The sequence below is a fragment of the Nuphar pumila genome, chromosome 2 (genome assembly GCF_984573655.1).
Source record: "Nuphar pumila chromosome 2, dmNupPumi1.hap1.1, whole genome shotgun sequence".
Lineage (NCBI taxonomy): Eukaryota > Viridiplantae > Streptophyta > Magnoliopsida > Nymphaeales > Nymphaeaceae > Nuphar > Nuphar pumila.
Window position 1 is genome coordinate 30423012 of NC_143250.1, and position 26434 is coordinate 30449445.

General features: G+C 37.3%; 1 protein-coding gene across 2 annotated transcripts; it reads left to right on the forward strand.

The window, feature by feature from the left end:
• The first annotated feature begins 249 nt into the window (after nt 1-249).
• Nucleotides 250-26163, forward strand: LOC149845147 (AMP-dependent synthetase and ligase family protein). 2 transcript variants are annotated; one of them, XM_089995552.1, is made up of 6 exons: nt 250-1395; nt 5937-6126; nt 11210-11355; nt 25308-25375; nt 25498-25600; nt 25834-26163. In XM_089995552.1, the coding sequence occupies exons 1-6, from the start codon at nt 397-399 to the stop codon at nt 25945-25947; spliced, it is 1620 nt and encodes a 539-aa protein (XP_089851678.1). In that variant the 5' UTR covers nt 250-396; the 3' UTR covers nt 25948-26163. The 2 variants fall into 2 exon arrangements, 1 of the variants encoding a protein (XP_089851678.1); XR_016430172.1 differs by lacking the exon at nt 25308-25375.
• Nucleotides 26164-26434: the final 271 nt, after the last annotated feature.

Genomic DNA, 26434 nt, shown 5'->3' on the forward strand with positions numbered 1-26434 from the left:
AAAAAACGTGGAGTCCATCTGAGTAACAGGGCGTCTCATCCGTACGGATTTGGATGCCGTTCATCTTGAGATCAAAGGCATCCAAAGGAGCAGCTCACACTGACCTGACCTGATCCTTGTTAACAAAAAAAACAAAAACTGCATTTGGTCGACAGGTTACGTCGTGAATATGCAAATCGCAAGCACCTCCAACACGTTAACTTTTTTCAACTTATCGCATGTCCCCACATTTTTGAATTATCGCCATAATGCCCGGAATGTGTGGAGTTCGATTGCTGAAGGTAACTCGGGAGCAAACTCTGTAAACTCTCTTCATCTTCCTCCTCCCATTTTGGTCTCGTAGTCTCTCTCTCTCTCTCTCTCTCTCTCTCTCTCTCTCTCAGCAGCATCTGCAGAATGGAGACGTCCGGATACGGAGAGGATGGCATCTACAGGTCGCTGAGGGCACCGCTGGTCCTTCCCGCCGACCCCAACACCAACATGATCTCCTTTATGTTCAGGAACGCCTCCTCCTTCCTCGACAAGCTCGCGTTGGCCGATGCAGACACGGGCGAATCCCTGTCGTTCGAGGAGTTCAGGACCATGGTCTCCAGAATCAGCAGCGGCCTCTCCCAGTTGGGTATCAAGAAAGGCGACGTCGTTCTCATCGTCTCGCCCAATTCCATTCAGTTCCTCCTCTGTTTCTTCGGGACTCTCTCGCTTGGTGCCATCGCAACCACCGTGAATCCGCTCTACACTTCCGTAGAGATCGCCAAACAGGCCAAGGATTCGTCCTCTAAGCTTGTGGTCACCGTTCGTGCGCTCTGGGAGAAAGTTAAGGACTTGCGCCTTCCTGCCGTGATGTTGGGGAGCTCGAAAATTGGGGTTTCCGATGTGGGTATCACGAGTTTTGACGATTTGGTGAAGATGGGATCCGGGCGAGACCCGCCGGAAGTCGTCGTGAGGCAGACCGACACCGCCGCGCTTCTGTATTCCTCCGGTACCACCGGAACCAGCAAAGGCGTGATCTTGACGCACAGGAACTTCATCTCCGTCGCCTTGATGGCTACGTCCGAGCAGCGAGAGAAGGGGGAGAGAGATTACGTTATACTCTGCGTTCTGCCCATGTTTCATGTCTATGGCCTTTCGGTCATTTGTTTTGCGCAGCTGCAGATGGGGAACGCCATTGTCAGCATGGTCAAGTTCGAATTGGAGAGTGTGCTGATGTCGATCGAGAAGCACAGGATCACGCACCTGTATTTCGTGCCGCCGATCGTGATCCTCTTCGCGAAACAGGGGATTGTTCGCAAGTACGATCTGTCGTCGGTGAGGAGGCTTGTCAGTGGCGCTGCGCCTCTGGGGAAGGATGTAATGGAGGAGTGCTCGAAGAACTTGTCATGGGTTGAGATTGGTCAGGTAGAGTTCCTTCCACTTTACACTTGTTTTTACTTGCATGCCTATCAAGTTTTTTTTACTGTTACATATTCTTTGCAGTGACTAATTGCTTGTTCATTGTTTAATCTACTAGTTTTCAATGGGATTTAATTCGATTCTATTACCTTTTTTTAAATGCATGTACCCCCTCAAGTTTCTTTCCTGAACCTCCCTCTCCTTGGTAGATAGGAAGTGATATTGACAAATCCTTTATTGGGATCCATACACTTCCCACGAAGAATCCATTTCTTTTTTATTATACAACGAGGGGCAATGCCTCGACGGTCCTCCAGCCCATAGAATTTAGGAAGACTAGGAGTGCTTCTTATATCCTAAGCGGGCGTGTCTTCTCATGATCATTATTGTGGCACGAAGCCACCCCCTTTAGGTAGATTTCTCTTGGAGCACGCCAATACCTCTTACGGTCTGACTCCACTCTTGAGTGATACGACTCAGCAGTTATTCAGGAAAACTAAAATACATAGCATAATAAACACTCGAGCAGTCTACATTGTTTCATGTTAGTCCTACGAATACTCGATAGGCATTTGATAATCAACTAAAACATAAAATACTTGCTCACTTCACTTTACTTTCTTTTACTTTTATTTATGTTTATGTGATTATGGGAATTCATACATATCAATAGATGTCTCAATTTTATTTGGAATAATGTTATAGATGTTTGAAATTGTTATATCATATTTGTGTATGTTTTTCTTTCTTGATTTATAAATGCATAAATATTTTGTGAAATCGTGTATCAGTTTTTTTGATAGTTAATGCAGTTCTTTAGCTATTGATGCATATTATGCAAGCTTTATGTATCGTATCTTGCATTAACTGTGGAAATTTTACTGAGACTTCAAATTCTCATGCTTTCAAAATAAAATATTTTCAAATATGTGATCTGTGGAGCGAGTGCAGGATGCTGGAGGGGGCTATGAAGATTGATGATTTCGATGATCCTAAAGGCTACTTGTGTCGTTTCAATTTCAACAATTATTGATTATTTAATTGATTATTTATTTGAACAATTGCCTTAATGGTTCGATACTTAAATGACACTATTTCATGTTCAGTTGATTTCTTTTATTGGTATGAACTAGTAATGTTTTAAAATGTAATATGTTCGAGAGATTTAGCCAAAAATCCAATTTATTAAATTGATTTCCAAAAATCAATATTTTTCACTATGTTTGCTCGTATAAGTAATAACTTAAGGATTTTGTCATGTGGACGCTTTATGTTAAAACTTTATTTTATGGAGCTATTAAACGCTGGTGCATGCTCATGCTAACTTCTTAGAGCTTATTTCGGTTAAGGCAATGCCAATGATAAAAAACTTAGATTAATAATTTCTTTTATGTAATGATTTAATCAGATTTGTTGACGGTGATTTCATATTAGTTCTGGTACTAGGAGTCTAAGACACGCTTGTGCTTGCACTTATGCAGGTCGTCTAGTACTTGATACGACTGGGACGTATCTCTTGGTGAGACCGTTGCATTATTACATTTTGGAAAAGAAAAAGAAAATCATTAAGATGTTAATTAAAAAAAAATCTGGTATTTTTGAGTTGAAATCTGTCATGCCGTTAGATTGTCACTTGCCACTTTGTGGCCTACTGTATTTTGCCCATTAGTGGCTTCTTGTTTGTATGCTTGTGCATCTATTGTAGTCACATTGTTCTTTGCACTAGTGTTTCAATACACATCAGTGGTTCACACACAACTACTAATTAATCTCATAAATAATTCATGTCATTGCAAAATTTCAGTGAATATAAATCATGCATATATACTAACTTATGTTAACAACGCACAATCATCAATGCATGTTTTTGGCAAACAAATGAATGCAATATTTCCAAATTCATCACATTAGCCAAAACCCAAGCCTTTATAATCGACCAGTTTCAGCATCTATTCATCTTAGATTTAAATGAATATTTAGAACCAATCAAATTTTCCAATTGCAACAAAAATCATATTTTTAAATGCATTGACTGCAGCACCAATGCAAATATATATATATATATATATATATATATATATATATATATATATATATATATATATATATATATATATATATATATATATATATATATATACTTGTGACAGCGTTATTCATGCTATAATGTGCTTGAAGCTGCAGCACATAGGTGAGCAGCATTATGCATGTCATAAACTTGTTGTCACTGCATACATATATGCAGCAATAGTACCAGACTTGCCATCGCTACATACATATGCAGTAATAATACCCGCTATCGCTGCACATATATGAGCAGCGAATTACTGTCAAATATATGTTGTCACTGCGTATATATGAGCAGCACTAAGCTGGCAGAATGCTCACGACATGTTGACAGTATGTCCGCTGTCCCTCCACATATATGAGCAGTGACATGCTGACAGCATGCTCACTGTCACTGCTCAAGTAAGAACAACACAGTGATAGCTATATATATATATATATATATATATATATATATAGCTGCAGCGGCATGACAGTATCAACAACATACAGATTCATTCACGTGCCCGGTAAAAACAACAAAACATATTGGCACATGCACATGATCAGTAGATAATAAAACAGCAAAACATATATGTTTATGATCAGAACTCATGCACATGATCGGCAGATAAGAAAACATCAAAAACATATTTATTTATTCACATGTTCAGCAGAAAAGAAAAATAACAAAACATATTTGTTTATGATCATAAATACCGATCCAACAGAATCGAGCTTCACTTAGTGTGAAACTAGATTCAGAAAAAAAACACAGATTATAGTCTATCAATCCAACCTGAAATCAGCCCAAGGAAACACGCAGGCCAATATGAACAGGTATACCGAGTTTAAATTCTAAACAGAAAACCTGATCGTGAATAACGATTTGGACAATGTAATACTAGTCTGACTTAGGTACACGTTCAACCACCAATTGATGGAACTAAAACAAAAAACATGTATATGTAAGGAAACCAGATTTTTTTCAGAGGTTACGTTTTGGTTATCATATGACCAAATTGGAACATGGTTAACCAAATCAGCAAGAACAGCCATGGTGAAAAGGAACGGAAATCTGCAGATCTATACTCAGATTCACAGATTTTCTCTTGTTCTTAACCTCATGTTGATTCAATCTAACTAGCTTCTTTACCTATTGAATAAGGAGAGATACCCGTACCTTGATTTTTGATTTATGAAAAGCTTAGAGGAAAGAGGAGGAGACGTTGAAGGGCCTCTTCTTCTTCTCTCTTTTTTTTCTATTCCTCTCTCTCTCTCTCTATTTTTTTTCAGCACATATTTTGAGAGAGAGCTTGTTTTTCTCCTTTTTATAGAGAGTGGGGCTCTCTAGTAGGTGACCCCCACCCCCCCCCCCCCCCCCCCACCATTTTTTCTAGATAACTTCTAATAGGGTAGAGTTCTACCTTTTCACTTCCTCTTTAATTACATATTTAACTTTCATGTTCTTTAAAGTTTTAAATTCATTTTTTTAAAGGTATGGATGGGTTATGGGTCCGGGTTGGACCCATGATCCAAATCCATATCCATTTTCAATTAGATCTTGGCCCATACAAGGCACTTAGTCAATATGGATCCGGGACTAGTCAAGATCCATATGGACATCAATCCACATGTAAACAGAGCGGGCCGACTCCGATCCAAACTGAAAAAGACCCAAAAATAGAGCCGGTCAATTTAAAAAGTTACATTTTCTGAACCAACTGATATCTGATTTCAACAAATCAGATCTCCTACGAGATCTACAGTTCGAAACGGATCTAACTATTGTCTTAGATCCATTTTGCTTGAATTTAACCTGATTTTAACCCGAATTTCGCTCAAATTTAAAGGTTAATAACAAATAAATTTGCAGATTTTTCTTATCATATATGGATCTTGTCAATGGGCCCTGGATCAGGTTCAGACCCCTATTGACATCAACCATATTTAAATATTTTTCACAATTTTGTCATATTAAATATAAATATTTAATCAAAAACTATATTTTTGAGCTTAAAAATTATGAGATATTGCAATTATACTAATACTACATATTATTACTAATACTGATGGGTTTCTCCAGGTGATACAAATTATGGCAATGCTACAGGATGTACAGACATCATTATGCTGTTCGCAATGTATATACAATTATATGTGTTTTCATTAAGACTCATTTAGGATCTCTTTGGTCTCATATCTAGCTAACAAAAATTATTTATTTCTTTTCAATCAGCCAGCCCTTCTTCTGAGTGTCATACTCTGTTATTCTATCCCAAATGCCTTTGGACTAATTAGATAAAGCTCCATCATAATTAAAATGGGTTATTTATCGCCCCACTGATTTTTACTGGATCCAAGCTTATCCCAAAGTTAAAGTGTTATTCACAGTAACTGACACGTATGTAGAGCCAGCTTTTGTAGCTCTATATGAATCTCAAATGTTTCATAGCATATTTCACTGCTTCCCTGATGCATTTATGTTTTTGTTCTTTCAGGGATATGGTTTGACAGAGTCCTGCGGCATTGCTGCACTAGAAACTCCAGGGCAAGGAGTTCGCCATTATGGTTCTGTTGGAGGTCTTGCTTCAGGAGTTGAATGTAAGATTGTTGATGTGGAAAGGTCGAAGCCTCTGCCTCCTAATCAATTGGGTGAAATATGGATTCGGGGTCCAAACATGATGCAAGGTAGAATTTCATGCTAACCCTTCACAAATCACAATACAACCAACTTGTCAATGGCATTCCTACATGTGTGTGTGTTCTGCATGGTTCGTTTGTTGTAAATGCACTCTGGATCAAGTCGTTACAATGTAGAATCCAAAAAATTTTAATTATGAAATTTCAGTGCATTGTGTGCCATTGATTTTCGAAGCTCTTTAAAAACTTTTTACACTTTGCAACTGTAGAATCCAAAACATGTTTCTTTCTAAACAAACTGTATAGATCATATCTTTAGGCTTGATCTATATGGCATTAAAAAATTTGTTAAAAGTCGGTTGGGTCCACTGGACAGTAAGGTGCTAATGACATGATATAATATTCTCATACACACACTATGTACATATATGTATGTACACCTACACATATATTGGTTCATCTAACTTTAAAGCCTTTATATGAATATCCACAATGTTTCAACTGATTGAATGATCAAAACGCCATCAAGAAGTGGCAATTTGGAAAATTCGTCGTTAGTTCCAACCAAAAGAGAGCAAAGAAGAAGATGAGAAGATAAACTTCATTAGTTGGCAAAAGAAAAAGATACAACAATATAAGGGGTTGATCCCCCTTCACTAACAAACTATTAGAAAAATGACACAAATAGACTTCTAGCTTGACTCTTGCAACAAAAAGATTAAAAATACAAGAATACCCCTATAAACAATGAAATATACAAGGAGGCAACATAGAAATGATACAATATACTACATTCCTCAATAATATATATATATATAGCACTTGCTACTCTCGTGGGTAAGGAACCCCCTAGTTGGAACTCATAGAGGGAGGTTTTTTTAACCAAATCTGACCCCACGAATGTGTCATGGTCAAAATAATAGGAATCGACTCTTGGATTGTAGTTTTTTGATGTAGAAACATGATTTTATGAGGGTTGAAAATTTGATACATTGCAGGCCATTGATTTTTCAATCCCTATGAAATCTTACATACACATTGGAATAACATGATTCAATCACTGATTTCTACTAACCCAAACATGTAGATCACATCTGGACGGTCAGATGTATAAAAAACATTTAAAAAATTAAAATATTACAGTGTTTTACTAGGGAGTTCTTTACCCACGAGAGTAGCAAATATTAACCCTATATATATGCATGAATGTATGTACGTATATGTATGTATGGATTATTTAAAAAAGTCATAGATGTTTTTTGCTTAATTTGAGCCTATAGATATGTTTACCATTTCTTCTCTGCTAGAAAACCTGCTTTATGTTGAATTATTTTGATGAAGATACTTAGTTATCTTCATTATAAAGTATTGGTACAATATGGGATGTTAATATTTAGTTACTTCAACTCGTTTCTTTTTCTACTAACTAAACTATGGAGATCATGTTTGTGGGGCTTGGTTTACAAACATGTGATAAAACATTGAAAATTAATATGGTCCATATTCATATCTAATTTTTTAGGCTTTGACGACTCCAAACTAAGGGCTATATCAATGTACATAGGATGAAACAGTTGAGGCAATAAAGCTGGGAAGAGACTTAAAAGGTTAATCCTTGGAAGTTCGAGGATGTACCTTCTTCAAGATTATTGTGCAGCTGCATCATTAAACAAGCTACAGCAGTATAGATAAGTGGTCCAATACTGGAGCCCAAACTACATCTACATCCAGCTGCAGGTTCTAAGACTAGTTTAAGCTGGCATAGGCAGGCACACATACACACACACACACACACACACACACACACACACACATATATATATATATATATATATATATATATATGGAATGTCGGTTTAGTAAGCAACGAAGTAGGGATGGGAGTGTAGTGAAGCTTGGTGAGCAAGATATACCGGTGAATGATTATTTCAAATATTTGGGATCCATCATTCAAAAGTATGGAGAAATTGATGGAGATGTAAATCATAGGATAAAGGTTGGGTGGATGATATGGAAAAGTGCTACTGGAGTGCTGTGCGATCGTAGAATGCCATTGCGGTTGAAGGGAAAGTTTTATAGGACGACTATTAGACCCGCTTTACTATATGGTACGGAATGTTGGGCTGCCAAGAGACATCATATTCAAAAAATGAGTGTAGCTGAGATGCGGATGCTTAGATGGATGTGTGGAAATACAATAAAAGATAAGATTCGGAACGAAGAGATACGTAAGAAGGTAGGTGTTGCACCCATTGAAAATAAGATGCGAGAGAATCGTTTACGGTGGTTTGGACATATTCGGCGAAGGCCTAATGATGCTCCAGTTAGAAGGTTGGAGAAATGGGAAAATATATTAGTTAAAAGAGGTCGGGGTAGGCCTAGGAAGACTTGGATGGAGATGATAGGAAAGGATATGAATGCTTTGAACCTCACCGAGGACATGGCGTTGGATAGAAATGATTGGAGGAAAAGGATTCATGTGGAAGACCCAAAATGAATTTCTTTTTTGGTTCATATCGCTGACCCCAATTGTTTTGGGATGAAGGCGTAGTTGTTGTTGTTGTTGTTGTTGTATATATATATATATATATATATATATATATATATACATACATAAATTTATGTATACATAATAAATACATAGATAATTATTTCCTGAATGTATTTTTCTTTTTTGTTGTTTTTCATTTTATTTGTTTTTTTATTATTTGTTATATTTCAAAAAATAGCTAGGAATAGCTAGCCATTAGACTAGTCTAATGGCTAGCCTTTTCTCTCCTTTATATATATAATGGGATATCTCTCTCTCTTTAAGGCATTATTCTTGATGCTTTTTCATATTAATAAAATTATTATTTTTAATATTGTGAGTGATTCTCTCTTGTGTGCTCATTGTGAGTGCTCTGTTGCACTTGTGTTCTTGCCCATAAGTGGCATTTGAGACCTTCCCTCTTGGATATCATTTCACTACAGTGAGCTGTCCCTACTGTTATCCTGCAACAGTTTTGGTATTCAAGCATGCTAAAATTTGGTAAATGAGATAATAATGTAATATTGACCAATATTGCAAATATTTTAATATTAATGTGTATCCAAATGTAAAATTATAGTGTAAAACGAGTATGGTATACTGATCTTCCAGAAAGCACAGATTTACTTCTTAAGCTCCATTCTTTTTTCAATTATTGATTAGTTGGTAGGTGAATAATCATTGGATTTTTTGTTTCAAACTCTAGAACACTAACAACCTTCAGCATTTATTTTGCAAAAAGGATTCACAAAACAGAGGCAGCTAGAGCAGACTAAAAGCAGAGGAATTTGCATCAAGATCTGTAAGGACATGCAATACAATTAGATGAGTGTACACACTCATAGGCTGAATAACTCAGTGGTCCCACAGGAGCTCAAAATTCCTAGAGATGATAAATGCACTCTGCTGCAACAAGGTCAACAAACCAAATACAAGTTTGCACTAATCAATATCCAACAAATAAGGCTTCAAATTCAGAATATCCTGTAGATCCTCAAGAAAAGGTGGCATCTTTGTGTTTTACCACTATGACATACGGAAAAGGAACTTCAATATAAAGTTGAAGTCAAAATTCTCAAAATAAAGGAACTTGCATTTTGAGGAGCTGCTTATTGATTAGATAAGTATGGTTGAGATATTTTAGATTCAAAGGAAATCCTGACAAAAATAAGGCCCTGTAGCAGCAAAACTTTGCATGAATATGGTGGATCAAATCAATGCAGCAGTTTCATACATAGAGGATAAAACTTGTGTTACTTGGACACTTTTACTAGCAACCCATGTCCATGTCTGACTCTTGGTGACACCAACACACATACAATCATTTTCTGAAAGCTCCAATATACAAATATATATATATACTATATTTTTTATGTATTTCAGTAATTCCTAACCACCAGGAAAAATGTTTTGTGAAGACAAAATAATAATCTTGCTTCAGGTATCACTCATTCAATGAGCTTTAATTGATCACTCTCAATCCCAGATATACTTATTAGCAGACTCCTACAATACGGTGATCTTAAATGATGGGGAGTGCAAACCTTCGTGAGGAATCACTGCAGAATCAGACATTCAATAACCAACAAGTCATCCATTTCTTTAAAAATGAACAAATGCAAAAGGAAAATTCACCTGGCTTAAGGTCTTGGTGAAAATACCCATGCTGATGCATGTAAGCAGTCCTAAAGTACAATCTACCATAAATATACGTATATACATATATACATATTATATGATTACTATTATATATATATATGAAAAATACAATATTTAACACTCACAACTTGGGCATTCTTAATATGAAACTTGATAGAACATCCCAAAGGAGGAGAGGGAGGAGAATGATTCTTCTGTTTTATTCATTGTCAAGTCCTCAAGAGAAAAAGATGGTAACAATTGTAATCTCTTATTTGCATTTATTTATTGCTTGTTTTAGTAAAATCATTTATTACATTCTTATTGAACCATATCACTCCACATAACATTTGATATCATTTGCATAAATAAATTACAATATTACAGTTAACCCTTGGAAAAGTGCCATACACCAAATGCAGCTAATTTGGATGAAAGTAAACTCCATTATAATTATGACTTTGGGTTGTTTGTTCAAATTAAACCTAAAACCCTTAGCTAATGGAGTTGCTGTAATCCCTCGTTTGGGAATAACATATTGCTATCTTTATTATATATCATGTCTCTGAATGAACTGGGGTCTGCTCTTGCCTCTCATACTGGATCATAGCTCTTTATAGTGATGATTGAACTAGCTTAGACTGTTTTGGGGTTCGGGCTGCATTACATCCAAGCAGTTGAAGAGCTCTCATACTCAATTTCTATCATCAGGTGATTAGTTGCAGATGGATTTTTGCACTATAAAAGTTGTTTTGCCTTGGCCTTTGCGGGCAGGAAGCTCTGCTTGCTTTGAAGACAACCAAAATTTTGTCTTGAATATTTTCTACTATATAGCTTGGTTCCTAAACAAATTCTTAAACTCTTGTATTTTTTTTTACCTGTTTTGCATTCAGCATAATCTATTTTTTCTGTCTTCAGATAATCTAATGTTGCTCCTTTGCTTCTTGCAATTTAAATGCTCAGGATACTTGAACAACCCAAAAGCCACTGAATCGACTATAGATAAGCAAGGCTGGGTGCACACAGGAGACTTGGGGTATGTTGATGATGAAGGAAGATTGTTTGTTGTTGATAGGATAAAAGAACTTATCAAATACAAAGGCTTTCAGGTATAAATTTGAACATATAATTGGTTGTTTGTAGCAAAAGTTGTCTATTTTCATTAACATTTTTAAGGTAGATACTTCCATAGTTGTGCACTAATATTATGAAGGCATTCATTATTTGGATGGGGATATGCAACTCTAGTATTTCACACAAACGGGCTCCTAACTCTATTGTTTATCATGCATTGGCTACTTCTAAAGATTCAGGTTTGCAACAGTAGTGTTCACTAGGATATATACTTTGGTGACACTGGAAAAAAAAAACAAAGACAACCGGCACTAAAGCTAAGTGAATATGCTTTACTTTTTTATTAAATAATCCTGAAAATTATGTGCAACCTAGTAATTCCACACTTTGATCAATCTTTTTTTATGATAATACAAGATATTCTTTGAACATTTTATAATAAATCATTTTGACTGCTTGATATTTTTTCTATTTCACACCTTATGTCTACACACAATTTTCTAGGCTGTTAAACTATATGTTCAGAGTATTGAGGAGAAATAGCAACACATTTTAAAATTTCCTTGTTCCAAAGGTAATGAATATCAACAATATTGTTCATAGACCCTAAGCAAATTGATTTAATAACTACTAGATCTTTCTTGAAGTTTCATTTCAAAGAAATTTTGTGCTGAATTTATTTGGATAGCTTCATATCTTATAGGTATGATGCCATCAACTGTGTACGGGAGTAAAAATGAGTATCCATGTGTGTTCATGAGGTTTCCTGCGTGACTAGTATATAACGGATCAATATGGGAGTAAAAATGAGTATCCATGTGGGTGTGTGCGTGAGGGCATGTGTGTATGTCTCATGTATGTGTGTGTAGGTTTGAGCATGTAGCTATTTGAAAAATAGCAGAAGGACTTGCATGTGGTATTTGGCATGCACCACCTATGTAGATGGGTGCCTTATCAATGGAATTGTGACCTCTTTTTCGTAATCGATGATTGTGGTTCCTTTTTTTGAATTACTTTTTTCCAATTGTATAAACAAGCTGTCATGAATCAATATAGTTTTATTCCTTGTTTTCATCATGTTTTTTTATCCCGCTTCTAGCCAACAAGAGATTGAAAATCGTCACAATTTCTGACAATGCAGAATAACTATCAAAGTAATTGCAATTTTTAGATGTGGATGGTCAGAGTCCTTTGATCCAACATCATTCTTTCAATGCTGCTTCAGTTTATTTTTGCTTGAGTTGGTTTGGTGCGTTATTTGATTCTTCATCTGCTTGGCCTATTGATTTGTTTGTTGGAAGTGGTTACATTGTTATGTAGTGAAGATTATGATTTTCACATCTTGGAAGATAGTATTTTTACATTGCAAAGGCTCTGTCTAGGAGACTTTGTTGGGAGGGGAGTCAAGGATTTCCGCAATCCCTACTGGTCTCTAGCATATGGTGTCTCATATTTGGATTGGGAGGGGTTTTGGCTTGCCAAATCCCTTCCATCTTCAAATTCAACTACATCCTTGCAAGGATGTTGTTTTGAAATCTGCTCCCATTGTCCCCCTCATCATCCTTCTCATTGCTTTTCCCATCTCCCTCCCAATACGGGCTCCCAAACAGAGCCTAATATTTTCCAATTGTTACTTCATTGTGCATCTTTTAATTTTTGAAGAACTTTGCATGTGAGTTGGACATAAAATATAATATTATCAGATATCTTCCAGAGAAAACTTTATACATGCACTATAGTCATTGAATCAATACATGCAGTATTGTCATTGAATCTATGTCCTATAGCTGAAAACATTGACTCACTTCTAGAGCTTTGTGTGTTTATGTATTCAGGGCCTCAGGCACTACAAATCTAGTAATAATCCATATAATCATGAAATATACATCTGTTGGGTCAATCAGTCAGTTTTAGCCATGAAGTCTTGAGTCTACATTAAGACATGAAGCTGGTGGCTAAGAACGTGGATTTAAAATCAAATAAAGTGTATGACGATTACTCAATCTGTTAGATATTCAGATTTGAAACTCTTTTCATTTTCTGAAACTTAAAACAATGAGAATGAAAATAAATAAAGTATGGCTGCATAAACTGGATTTGTGCGATAGAGGATATATAAAAGTATGATGCTTAATAGAAAACCCTAAGTTCTATTTATGATGTGTTTATGTTATTTCTGGATTAGGAGTGTGTTAGAAGTTCATACTATGCGAGGTCCTTATCCCTTTTCTATAGATAGATAATTTGGATCAAGTAACTGCAGTTGCCTCCTCTAAAACCAATGTAGTTATCATCCGATTTTCCAGTGTATAATTAAGCCTGTGCTCACTAAACTTGACCTATCTAACATAGCCAAGTCTGGCCTAACCTATGTCACATGGGTGCGGGTGCGGGTGCAGGTGCGGGTGCGGGTGCGACACGGGTGCGGCGCAATTTCAAAAATTTTGGACACGGGGACTCGGCTATATATATATATATATTAAAAAAAAAATATATATATATATATATATATATATATATATATATATATATAAGACTCGGTCAAAGTTGTGCCCATTAGGGGACAGGTGATGAGTTGTGAAGGCATTCTGTACACTTTTTTCATACAAGAATAATTCAATTTTGGGCACTTTCTTCATACACTGTAATAATTCACTTTCTTCGTACAGGAAAAAACCACAAAAACTTGAGTTGTGCCCATTCTGTACTTAAAACTTGAAAGTGTACAGGTTTTTTAGTTGTGATGGGTTTTTTTCCTTACAGCTGTAGCCCAGAAAATTTCAAAAAAAAAATTTCAAAAAAATTTTTTTTTCCAAAAAATGGACCAAAATGACCCTGGGTGCGTTGACCACACCCAGGGTCGGGTTGACCGAGTCCGAGCCGCACCCGTGTCCGCACCCGTGTCGGTGCGTGTCGACGCGGGTGCGGCGACCTTGGAGCCGAGTCCGTGTGACATAGGGCCTAACATTAGCTAGGATAAATTCAAACAATTATGCATACAATTTTAAGTTCAAGTACTGAACTAAGACCAAAATTTGATTGGTATGGATCTTATTTAGCCTATATGTTTACCAAATAATAAATATATCCAAACATCTAGTATGAATCAAACATCAACAGATGGATGTGAGGTCAAGCAATTTTAGAAAATAAAGTAAAACATATCTGAAATTCGATGTTGTAATCTTATGTAAAAGGTATGAGCAATTTGTTTTAGAAACCTAAGTTCCAAATGGACCTGAAAGACCCAATGGGTTATTTTGTAATTCTTCAGAACTCTTTGAAATTATCATAAAATCTGTACTACTTTGAGAATCACTTTAAATCTCTTCAATAAACTATGACCAACGAAACCACATTGCCTTGGTTAACATGAAATGGGTTACATGTCCTTGTTCCAGTCTTTCTTAAATAAAAGAATAGAAATATTTTTTATCCAGCACTGAAAGTGGTTACTCTAAACAAAGCAAAGCACTTGCTTGTTAACGTAAGACTCGTGGTTTTTACAAAAAAAAAGGTGTTTTGGATCCAGGTTGGATCCGACCGTATCCGGGTCGACACACCCCCGTGTGTGCTATTTAAACCCCCCACAGGGGGGGGGGGTCTTTTTTTAAAACAGCCGAAGCCCAACCCCTGCTCACCCCAACGCCCCATCTTCGCTTGACCCTCGCCGAACCCTCACTGGACCTTCACCGGACCCTCGCCGAAATCACCTCCCGCCACCTCTCTCTCACTGTAATTTCCCGAATCTCTCTCTTCTCGATGGTGCAACCATCTCCTACCTCATCTCTCTCTCCCTGCTGAAACCTCCTCCACCCCTCCTGCCTCGTCTCCCTCTTTCTCATGTCGGTGCACATAACCCCGACACCCTGTCTCTACACCTCGCCGGAGACCCATCTCTCCCTGTAAGTCTCTCTCCCTCTTGTTGCTCACCATCTCTCATCATTTGCTATGAGAGTGTTGACGAACACCCTCACTTCGGTTCTCTAGCCATGGGCCACCACTTCTGTCGCCAGGACTACCCGACGACTCCCTGAGCAACGACACCACCCTGGTGTCGCCTCTCCCCTACCGCTTGAGGCAACCGACTCCACCTCCCTCTTTGTTTCCTCTTCCCTGATTCTACTGGCAGACCAAAGCCACCTGCGATGGTGGCTCTGGCTCACTAGGAGAGAGGGTGCCGAGCACCCTCTTCTCTTCTCCTTCCCCTGTTTTCTCAGAGGACAGCAGCAACCGCTGGTTGCTGTTGTGGCCTTGGGATACCGACCAGGTGGGCGGCTGAAGCTGCCACCCACCTTCTACCCCTGCCTTTGCTCCTACCGTCTGCACCGGGCTGTCGGACCTCTCGCCTCCCCCTAGGTGGATCGAGCAAGACTCGGTCTTGTCGCGAAATGGGACCAGGTCGGGCTCGGCCTGACCACCAAACCCACCCCCTCCCTCGGTTTGCACAGCCTGCCAAACCGTGCTCAGCTTGGTCCATAATTTCAAACCAGGTCGGCTCTGTTGGTAAAAACTGAGCCCGGCTCAATCGTGCATTTTTCTCGTTGTTGGTAGTGGAAGTATGACAAATCGTTGCTCTCTTTTTCCTATTACCAAGCCTGCCCTCCTTCCTCCTTTGCACATGAACCGAGGTCAGTTCGGTCTGATCAGTTGAGTTTGACCCTTACGACACAAACGTCGCTTATTTTGTTAAATTAAGTTTGTTGCGTCGTTCTTTTCGCAACACGATAAAATATCTTTTAGCGCACCACATAAGTGCAACAGACAAGACATGCTTACCAAGACACAAGCCCTTAAGAACCTACGCTCGGAATCGTTGGCGAGTCAGACCGTCTCTGAGTTAGGAGAAAGTTGCATTACGAGAACAAATGATGGAATACTTCTAACATTATATATATATATATATGCTTTTAACCCAAGGACGCAGTTTTGTGTATTTTTGTATATTTAAATTATGTTATTTACTTTGCCGCCATGCTATAATGTGCACAGGCTACTCCTTACGTAATTTATTTAGCTTATGTATGGCTTCATACATTGTGCATCGCTTACACAATTTATTTAGCCGATGTGCAGTTTCGTACATCGCACATCACTTACGCAATTTATTTAGCCGATGTACGGTTTCGTATATTGTGCATCGCTTACGCAATTTGTTTAGCCGATGTACGGTTTCGTACATCGTGCATTGCTTATGCAATTTATTTAACTGATGTGCGGTTTCGTACATCACACATCGCTTATGCAGTTTATTTAGCCAATGTACGATTTCGTACATTGTGCATCACTTACGTAATTTATTTAGCCGATGTACGGTTTCGTACATTGTGCATCGCTTACGCAATTTGTTTAGATCGATATATGGTTTCGCACATCAAGCCTTGCTTTATGTCATTTACTTTGTTGTCACACTGCAATGTGCACAAACTTATGCTTTATTATATATGTATTCTATATACATATATATATATATAACTTTATAAGGTATACAGTTTCACGTACTTCTGCCTACTTAAGATTACGCGTGCATTTAAAGCCGCAGATTTGTGTATCCTCGCCAATTTTCTATTTTTAAAAGGTTTTCACATGCGAGATTTCAAGCTCGTATTATTCGTTGTCTCGAAAAAATAAAACAAGTATTTGGCGTTTGCATATTCGCAATCGAGTTTTTTCCTTAAACTTGCGTAACAAAAAGGCATCGACTATGTAACCCTAGGTGGTACGTACATCTGGTCCTTTTCTTTGGTATCCGAAATGACTCTGATATTCTTCGGTCTAAAGCATGAAACATTGAAATTTCTAAATAAATGTTTGGGTTTCTTTTCGAGAAACCGATATCCCTCTCATTGTTATGGTACTATCAGACATGCACAACATGTTAGTACTACGATGATTGGGCAGGAGGTTTATGTTAACCTCGTTGCATGAAAATGCACGATGATTAAAAGAAAATCGCATAAATGGTGATGATCGCCTTCACAAGCAAGATGCTCGATTTGGTTTAAAAGACCAGAGCATGAAGAATGAGTCATTAATTAAAATAGAACCTGACATATCCATTCATCTTTCTGGTTCTGTCAAAAGAGAGGATGAGATGGTACAAAAACTCTGATGAACAAATTGTTAACAACTATGCTCCTTGAATAGCAATGACTCATTGTCCTCGGTCATCGGAGTTAGGTGATTGGGCTACCAAAAATTATCTTATGTGGTAGATCTCAATGACTTCTGCAGAAGTTCGGATGCATCTCCTTGAACAAGTTGTCTCTGGAGATTTTTCTCTCAGTCATTTGTCGTCCCCTTAAGAGCGGACTCAGCTAGTTGTCTGAGGTATCAAAATACATACAATAACAAACCCCCATATAGTCTTAGTTATTTCTATGTTTTCCTGTGCATACCCTCAGGACAGGTAATTATCGAAACAAGATCATCATACTCATTTTATTTATTTTAAACTGCACATCATGAAAGGAATAACGCATATGTTAGTCTTGTTCTAAATTTTGATATCTATTCACCTACCAGATTTTTATAAGTCTGACTCGTTTTATAGGGTACAGGTGATGATTAGGTCGGTATGACAGGCGATACCATAATGATGTGATGATATCAAGATCTCACTCTTTCTCTGATGTTTCGCTTCTGCGCACGTTTTGAAATTTTGCATAAGGGTTTCTTTTGAAATTTCTCTTTTATATAAACTTTAATTATCAAAAACCTTGTTTTGAATCTATGTGGTTTCAATGCTTATATGGAGATATAAATCTATTGTGTAAAGGAAAGTTCACCTGTAATGCGCTCAAGGTTCGTTGACTTGTTATTTCAAACACTATTTTTTCGCTGAACTGTCATTTTAAATTCTGAAAATGATTGATTGCAAAGCATTTAAATTTCTCGTAAAAGATTACAAGTTCAGGATTTTGGGGCGTTGCAGTTAACACAGGTTTAGATTCATCAACTGAATACTATACTTGAGCATTAACTACTAACCCATAAAAAACTTTAAACAGATCTTGTATAGCATAGCCTAGTCAGATCACCATGTGTTACTCTGTTTAAAGTTGTGTAGGCAACAATAATACAGGGTCATCTCTCATGGCCTGTTAATGGACAGTCATGTTAAAATATGTATATATATATATATATACATATACTTATATATATATACATTCGTATATATATAAGTATATATATATACATATATGTATATATATACAGTTTCCTTTTTAGTGAAATACCCGATAGGGGTATTCTTGTAAAACCACAATGTATTTTTTCCTTTTTTTCTTTTTTCCTTTTTTTCTTTTTCTTTTTACTTTTTTCTTTTTTATTTTTCCCCTTTTTGTAAGACCACAAGGGCCCCACACTTGTAGTCGTTGGGGCCCCAACGGTCAGATTTCTGACCGTTGGGGCTCCCAACGACTAAGGGAGCCCCCTTGTGGTCCCTTCTTTGAGCCTCCCTCCTCTATAAATAGAGGAGGTATTCTCCTCTTGTAAGCATTGGGTTTTCACCCTTCTCTTCCTTTCTTCTATAAATCCAACTTATGACTTTAAGTCATTTTCTACTTTTGAGAGTTTTGTGTGTGCACTTATAGTGTTTGTGTTCTTGGCTCTTAAGGTCACTCTTAAAGAGTGCTTTTTACTCCATTGGAGTTCCGCCTCTTTTCATTACATGGTATCAGAGCTCGGTTGGTGATTGGGCTTCTCTTTATTATCTTGGAACGTGTGCTTCTCAAATTTTAAGAAGAAAGGAAGGATTTGGTGCCGATGGAACGTGATTCTAAAGTGGAGCTTTCTTTTAAGCTAATTGGGTCCAACTATCTCATGTGGGCCTCCGCAATGGAAAATCATCTAAGAGGTAAGAAACTTTGGGGTTTTGTTATGGGAACTACTCCCGAACCCTCTCTTGTTCTCACTAAAATCGAAAATGAGATTGAAAAAGCTTTGGATGGCGATGAGCGCATTAAAGCTATCAATGACCATCAATCCAAAGTTGAGGATTGGGAAAGTAACCATGCCAAAATTTTGGCATGGTTTATGAACAATGTTGACCTTAAAAATTGTGCTAATATTGCCAAATTTAGAAGAGCCAATGAGGCATGGTTTTTCCTTAAGGGTATGTATACCCAAAAGGATCTTGCTCGACAATTTTTTTGTCAAGAAAAAATCCGTTTCACCAAACAAATGGATATGAGTGTTCGGGATTATTTTAGCTCTCTAACCCCTCTTTGGGATGTACTTGCTCTTCTTGAGCCTAAATGGGTGGCTCCGGAAGATATTGAATTAAGAAGGGAACAAATTGAAAAAGAGCACTTCTTTTAATTTCTTCATGGTCTTCGCCCGGAATTTGAACAAGTTAAGGCATCTCTTCTCCATAGAAGCAAAGCCTTACCTATTGAAGATGCCCTCGCCGAAATATGCCAAGAGGAAACTCGACTTGGCTTAAGCATTAAGAATGATGAAGTTTTGGCTGTTACTAGGCCCGGATCAAATGTTAAAGTCTATAGACCTCCTCACTTCAACAAAAATAGTAATGGGCCTAGAAAGAGAATAATATGCCATTATTGTAATGAACCGGGACACATTAGACCGGTTTGTCCCAAACTTAAAGGAAAAGTAGCCGCGGTTGAAGAAAATTCTCCAAAGAAAGAAGAAGAAAATGCCAAAGAGGGAGATATCAAAGAGACTCTTAATCACATCTCCGAAGTTCACCAACATCTTCTCAAGACTTCTTTCTCAACATCCGGATCCGCCATCGCCTATTCTTCATCACCTCTAGGTATGTGGATACTAGACTCCGGTGCTTCTTTTCATATGACATCTCATAAAAACTCTCTTTCAAATGTTTTTTCCGAACACATATCCTCTTATGTTTCAACGGCCGATGGAACATCATTGAAAATTAAAAGTATTGGAACACTTGATTTTAAAAATTCTCAAAAAAATTTCGTTCCTAAAGTAAGAATCGTTCCAAAAATTAATTTAAATCTTTTTTCCGTTTCTCAAATCACCGATCATGGATATCAAGTCTCTTTCTCACCTAAAGATTGCACCGTGCAGGATCTCCAGTCAGGGAAGCTGATTGGGCAAGGCCATAGAAGGGGTGATCTCTATTTTATGGACTTTTTGTCTCTTTCATATAAATCTTCTTGCAATCTTGTAAAAGACAAAAGTATTGGAATTTGGCATGAGAGACTTGGTCATCCAAATTTTGTAAAAATGTCTCTTTTCCGTTTTTGAACAATACTTGTAAAGACAATCACATGACTTGTAAAGATTGCATTTTTGGGAAATTTAAATCTACTCCATTTCCTCGAAGAAGTTACTTTATCACTCGGCCATTTGAACTTGTTCATTCCGATGTGTGGGGACCTTCCCCTATCTTGTCTAAAGGAGGATTTTCGTATTATGTGGTCTTTATTGATGACTTCACTCGATTCACATGGATTTACTTCCTAAGTCGCAAATCCGAAGTTTTCTCCTTCTTTAAAGAATTCCATGCAATGGTTAAAAATCAATTTTTGGGAAATCTATCTATTCTTACGTCCGATTCGGGAGGCGAATATATGTCCAATGATTTTCAAAGCTATTTAAAAGAAAATGGAATTTGTCATCAACGTTCTTGTTCCAACACTCCGCAACAAAATGGTCTTGCGGAAAGAAAACATAGACACATAATAGAAACTACAAGAACGTTATTAATTTCAAAAAATATCCCAAAATCTTTTTGGGCCGAAGCGGTTCTAACCTCAACATATCTTATCAATAGGACCCCTTCATCCTCTTTGAAAAATCTTTCTCCATTTGAAAAACTTTACAATATGTCTCCCGATTATAAAAGACTAAGGATTTTTTGATGTAAATGCTTTGTTCTAACTCACAAAAATGATAAACTTTCTCCTAGGGCTATTGAATGTATTTTCTTGGGATATGGCGAAAAACAAAAAGGTTATAGATGTTTTGACATATTCAAAAACAAACTTTATATCTCAAAAGATGTCACATTCCTAGAAGAAGAAAATGGTTTTTCGCACCAACCAAATGAAAATATTGATTATTCTTTTTTATTTGACTTATTGCCTCAAGAAAACATCATAGATGATCCTATTGATCCTAGTGAACCCTTTGGTGAAAATCATTTTGAACATCCAAATGATGATCAAAACTTAGAAGAAAATGTTTCAAGACAAATACAAGTCTATTCTAGAAGGAATGAAAGAAATTCTCCTTGTGCCCTAGAAAAATTTTCCCAAAGTGAGTCAATCGAAGCGACCTCTCAAAGAAAATCAAATCGGATTTCCAAAATACCCAATAGATTTGTTTCTTATGATTCTTTTTCTCCTAACTTTCGAGCATGCCTACTTGCTCTTCACTCTTTTCATGAACCATCTCATTACAATGATGCTAAACAATATGCTCATTGGAATGAAGCTATGGAACTAGAACTTAATGCTCTTAAAAGGGTGCAAACTTGGGAAATCATTGATCCTCCCAATGGCAAGAAACTCATTAGATGTAGATGGGTTTTTAAAGTAAAAACTAAGAGTAATGGTTCATTGGAAAGATATAAGGCTAGGTTGGTAGCCAAGAGATATGCCCAAGAGTATGGGGTAGATTATGATGAAACTTTTGCCCCAGTTGCTCGAATGACTAGTGTTCGAGCTCTTATTGCTATAGCCTCTGTTAAAAAATGGTCAATCTTTCAACTTGATGTCAAAAATGCCTTTTTGAATGGTAATTTAAATGAAGAAGTTTATATGGAACCGCCTCCAGGTATGAATTTAAATGGAAAAATTTTGAAATTAAAAAAGGCTTTATATGGACTTAAGCAAGCTCCTAAAGCTTGGTATGATAGGTTTAGTAATGTATTAATCAATTTAGGATTTTCTTCTTGCTATACTGACACTGCTCTTTTTGTTAAAAGGACAGGTGACTCCATTATTATGCTTTTACTGTATGTTGATGATATGATCATCACTGAGAATGACAAAAAGGGAGTAAATGATGTAAAGTCTATGTTAAAAGAAACTTTTGATATGTCTGACCTTGGATATTTGAGATATTTTTTAGGGATTGAAGTGACTTATTCCCCGCGATGATACATCCTATCTTAAATGAAATTAGCTGCAGAAATTTGTACCAAATCAGGAATATCTGATGAAAAGAAAGTTGAGACTCCTTAAGTTATTAATGCAAAACTGAGACTTGGAGATGGTGTTTTTCTTGAGGATCCAACCCCCTACCATCAATTAATCGGATCTCTCACCTATCTATCCATCACACGTCCAGATATAGCTCATGCGGTTCATGCAGGAAGCCAGTTTGAGCATGCACCTACTTCGGTTCATATGGCAGCCGTAATGAGAATTGTGCGATATATCAAAAATATTATATCCAAGGGACCTATGTCACATGGGTGCGGGTGCAGGTGCGGGGATTCGGCACTTCCAAAAAACTCAGGTGCGGCAGGGGCAAAAATGTAAATATATATATATATATATATATATATATATATATATATATATATATATATATATATATATATATATATATGTCGGGGGGCGGGTTTTTTCAAATTTTACACGATAGCACAAGCAAGGCTACCACCATCATTGAAAAGTCAGGAGCTGACAGCAGCTGTCAGCAGCTGACAGCAGCTGTCAGCAGCTGTCAGGAGCTGACAGCAGCTGTCAGGAGCTGACAGCAACTGTCAGCAGCTGACAGCAGATTTTTTTTTATATACAGCTGCACGATAGCACAAGCTGTCAGCAGATTTTTTTTTTATATACAGCTGCACGATAGCACAAGCAAGGCTACCACCATCATTGAAAAGTTAGGAGCTGACAGCAGCTGTCAGCAGCAGATTTTTTTTTTATATACAGCTGCACGATAGCACAAGCAAGGCTACCACCATCATTGAAAAGTCAGGAGCTGACAGCAGCTGACAACTGCTGTCAGCAGATTTTTTTTTAAAAAAAAATTCGCAGCCCATTTCATAGGGCAATTTTTAAAAAAAAAATCCAAAAAAAAAGGACATAAATGATCCTAAGTGCGGTCAACGCACCCAGGATCGGGTTGACCGCACCCGGTGCCGCACCCGCACCCGCGTCGAGTCGCGTCGACACGGGTGCGGCACCCTGCTAGCCGAATCCCTGTGACATAGCAAGGGACTCTTATCCTCTTTCTCATCTCTTGACTTAACTGCTTTTACTGATGCTGACTAGGGAGGAAATCCTAATGATCGTATCTCAATAACAGGTCTTTGTATTTTTTTAGGTGAATCCCTCATTTCGTGGAGATGCAAGAAGCAGCAGAAGGTTTCACTGTCATCCACTGAAGCTGAATATCAGGCCATGGTAATGACAACTATGGAAATCGTATGGCTCAGGAGTCTCCTTGGTGACATGGGCGTCCCCATTTCCACTCCCACCAAGCTCTGTTGTGATAACAAAAGTGCGACATACATTGCCAGCAATCACACCTTCATGAGCGGACCAAGCATATCGAAATGGATTGTCATTATGTTCGAGACGAATATCTCAGAGGGACTATCTCATTACCATATGTTACTTCAGAGTATCAACTAGCTGACTTCTTCACCAAGGCGCTCCCAACTCCACGATTTATGTTTCTTCTTAGCAAACTTTCGGTCTTCTCCCCGTAAAGTTTGAGGGGACGTGTTAAAATATGTATATCTATATATATATATATACATATACTTATATATATATATATACATTCGTATATATATAAGTATATATATACATATATGTATATATATACAGTTTCCTTTTTAGTGAAATACCCGATAAGGGTATTCTTGTAAAACTACAATGTATTTTTTCCTTTTTTCCTTTTTTTCTTTTTCTTTTTTACTTTTTTCTTTTTTATTTTTCCCCTTTTTGTAAGACCACAAGGGCCCCACACTTGTAGTCGTTGGGGCCCCAACGGTCAGATTTCTGACCGTTGGGGCTCCCAACGACAAGGGAGCCCCCTTGTTATCCCTTCTTTGAGCCTCCCTCCTCTATAAATAGAGGAGGTATTCTCCTCTTGTAAGCATTGGGTTTTCACCCTTCTCTTCCTTTCTTCTATAAATCCAACTTATGACTTTAAGTCATTTTCTACTTTTGAGAGTTTTATGTGTGCACTTATAGTGTTTGTGTTCTTGGCTCTTAAGGTCACTCTTAAAGAGTGCTTTTTACTCCATTGGAGCTTCCGCCTCTTTTCATTACAAATCAGTGTATTGTTCTCAAGCCACCCACACCCTATTATTCTTTACTGTGAGTTTGTCTAAATCATCAGTCTTACATGGATATAATTTTATGAACATATCTGCAAACAAATTTTATTGTGATGACTGGTCAGTCTTGATGATTTTGATTTTTTTTTTACTTATTGTTAGGGCTACAAAAGATAGTGAACTTAAATCGTGCTAAAAACATAACTAGCCAATCTGCAGAAATAGGTTGGCAGAGGACAAATGATTCCCACTATCATTGAGGATCATTTTCATGGACATGCTTTTAAGTCCCTTAACATCAATAGAAAAGTGAATACAAGTGCAGATGTCCATAACATTCATTGCATGTAATCAGTTATTTTTACATAATCTTATATTAGAAAATTATTTAAACAGATATTGACATGTGAGGGAGATATTATTTACTTGATTACATAGAAAGGCATCGTCAGAATATTTTCCGAAAAAATACTGCATGTATATTATCCTGTACCCACATTACTGTGTTTTGCTAACATTAATTACCAATCCAGCAACCCTAGGCCATTTGCTAGTTAACAATCCAAAAGGAGGTTTACTAACATACTAGCAATGCCATCCTTGATAAAAACATGTAGCTCTTCTCTTACAGCCTCCCTTTGATATTTATGTAAGCAACTGATGAAGGAAATTCTGCACTTTTGTAGTTAAAAGTGCTTCAAGCTACTTGCATAAAATCAGGTCTTGTTAACTCCATTTTGCTTTTAGGTTGCGCCTGCTGAGCTTGAGGGCATACTTCTTTCACATACTGAAATATTAGATGCTGTTGTCATTCCGTAAGTACAGTTCTTCAGATTTGATGCCAAAGTTACCGAGCATGTCATTTTACTGAATTTGTATAAATTGTTAGGTTTATAAGATTTTCAAGGACTTAACCTTTTCTTTCACTTTTATGTAGCTTTCCTGATGCAGAAGCTGGTGAAGTTCCAATTGCTTATGTGGTGCGCTCTCCTAAGAGCTCTTTAACTGAAGTAGACGTCCAAGAATTTGTCGCAAAACAGGTAATAAGATGATGACCTAGAAGTTTATGTGATTAGTGGTGCTAGCTTGTGAACCCAAGTGAGGGCCATGAATTTGCACCAGCACATGCTTATCCACACACGCATGTGCAACCAATGCAAGCCTGTGAAATGCTAATTACATGAGTTAGTTTTGCATGCATCTTTTCCTTGTTGTGCACAACAGTTAAATTTAAAACTTGTTATCGCTGTTAAGATTGTGATATTTGACACAGGTTGCACCTTTCAAAAGATTGCGGAGAGTTTCATTTATTAATGCTGTGCCAAAGTCAGCTTCTGGAAAGATCCTTAGAAGACAACTAATTGAGAAAGTAAGGTCAAACTTGTGAGAATGTGATCACATGTTTCACCATAAAGTAGTTACGCTCCTATACTGACACCGGTTGCAATAGCAGATACCGATAACAGGTTCACCATTTGAATCATGGAGTCGTGATGTTGATTTGAATAAGCAACTGCTAGTGTAGTATGTGTAATGGCATATCACATGCTTGTCATTTATGTTTTCTTTCATCAAATTAATAAATTTAAAGCAAGAAAAGTGATTAACAGAGGGTCTCTCACTCATGTATTTGAGTTTGTAGGTAGAATCAACCTTGAAACCAGGGTTACCTGAAGTGCTATAGGGCACGGGGAAGCGTGAAACATGACACTTCCAAAACATATCGGGAAGCACCAAAAGAATTTGAGAAGTGCGCTTCTTATTTAGGAGAAATGTGCTTCCTAATTTAGGGGAAGCACACTTCCCATTTAGGGGAAGCTCGCTCCCCCCTCACTTTCTTTTCTTTTTTCATTTTTTTTTTGTGTTTTTATTTT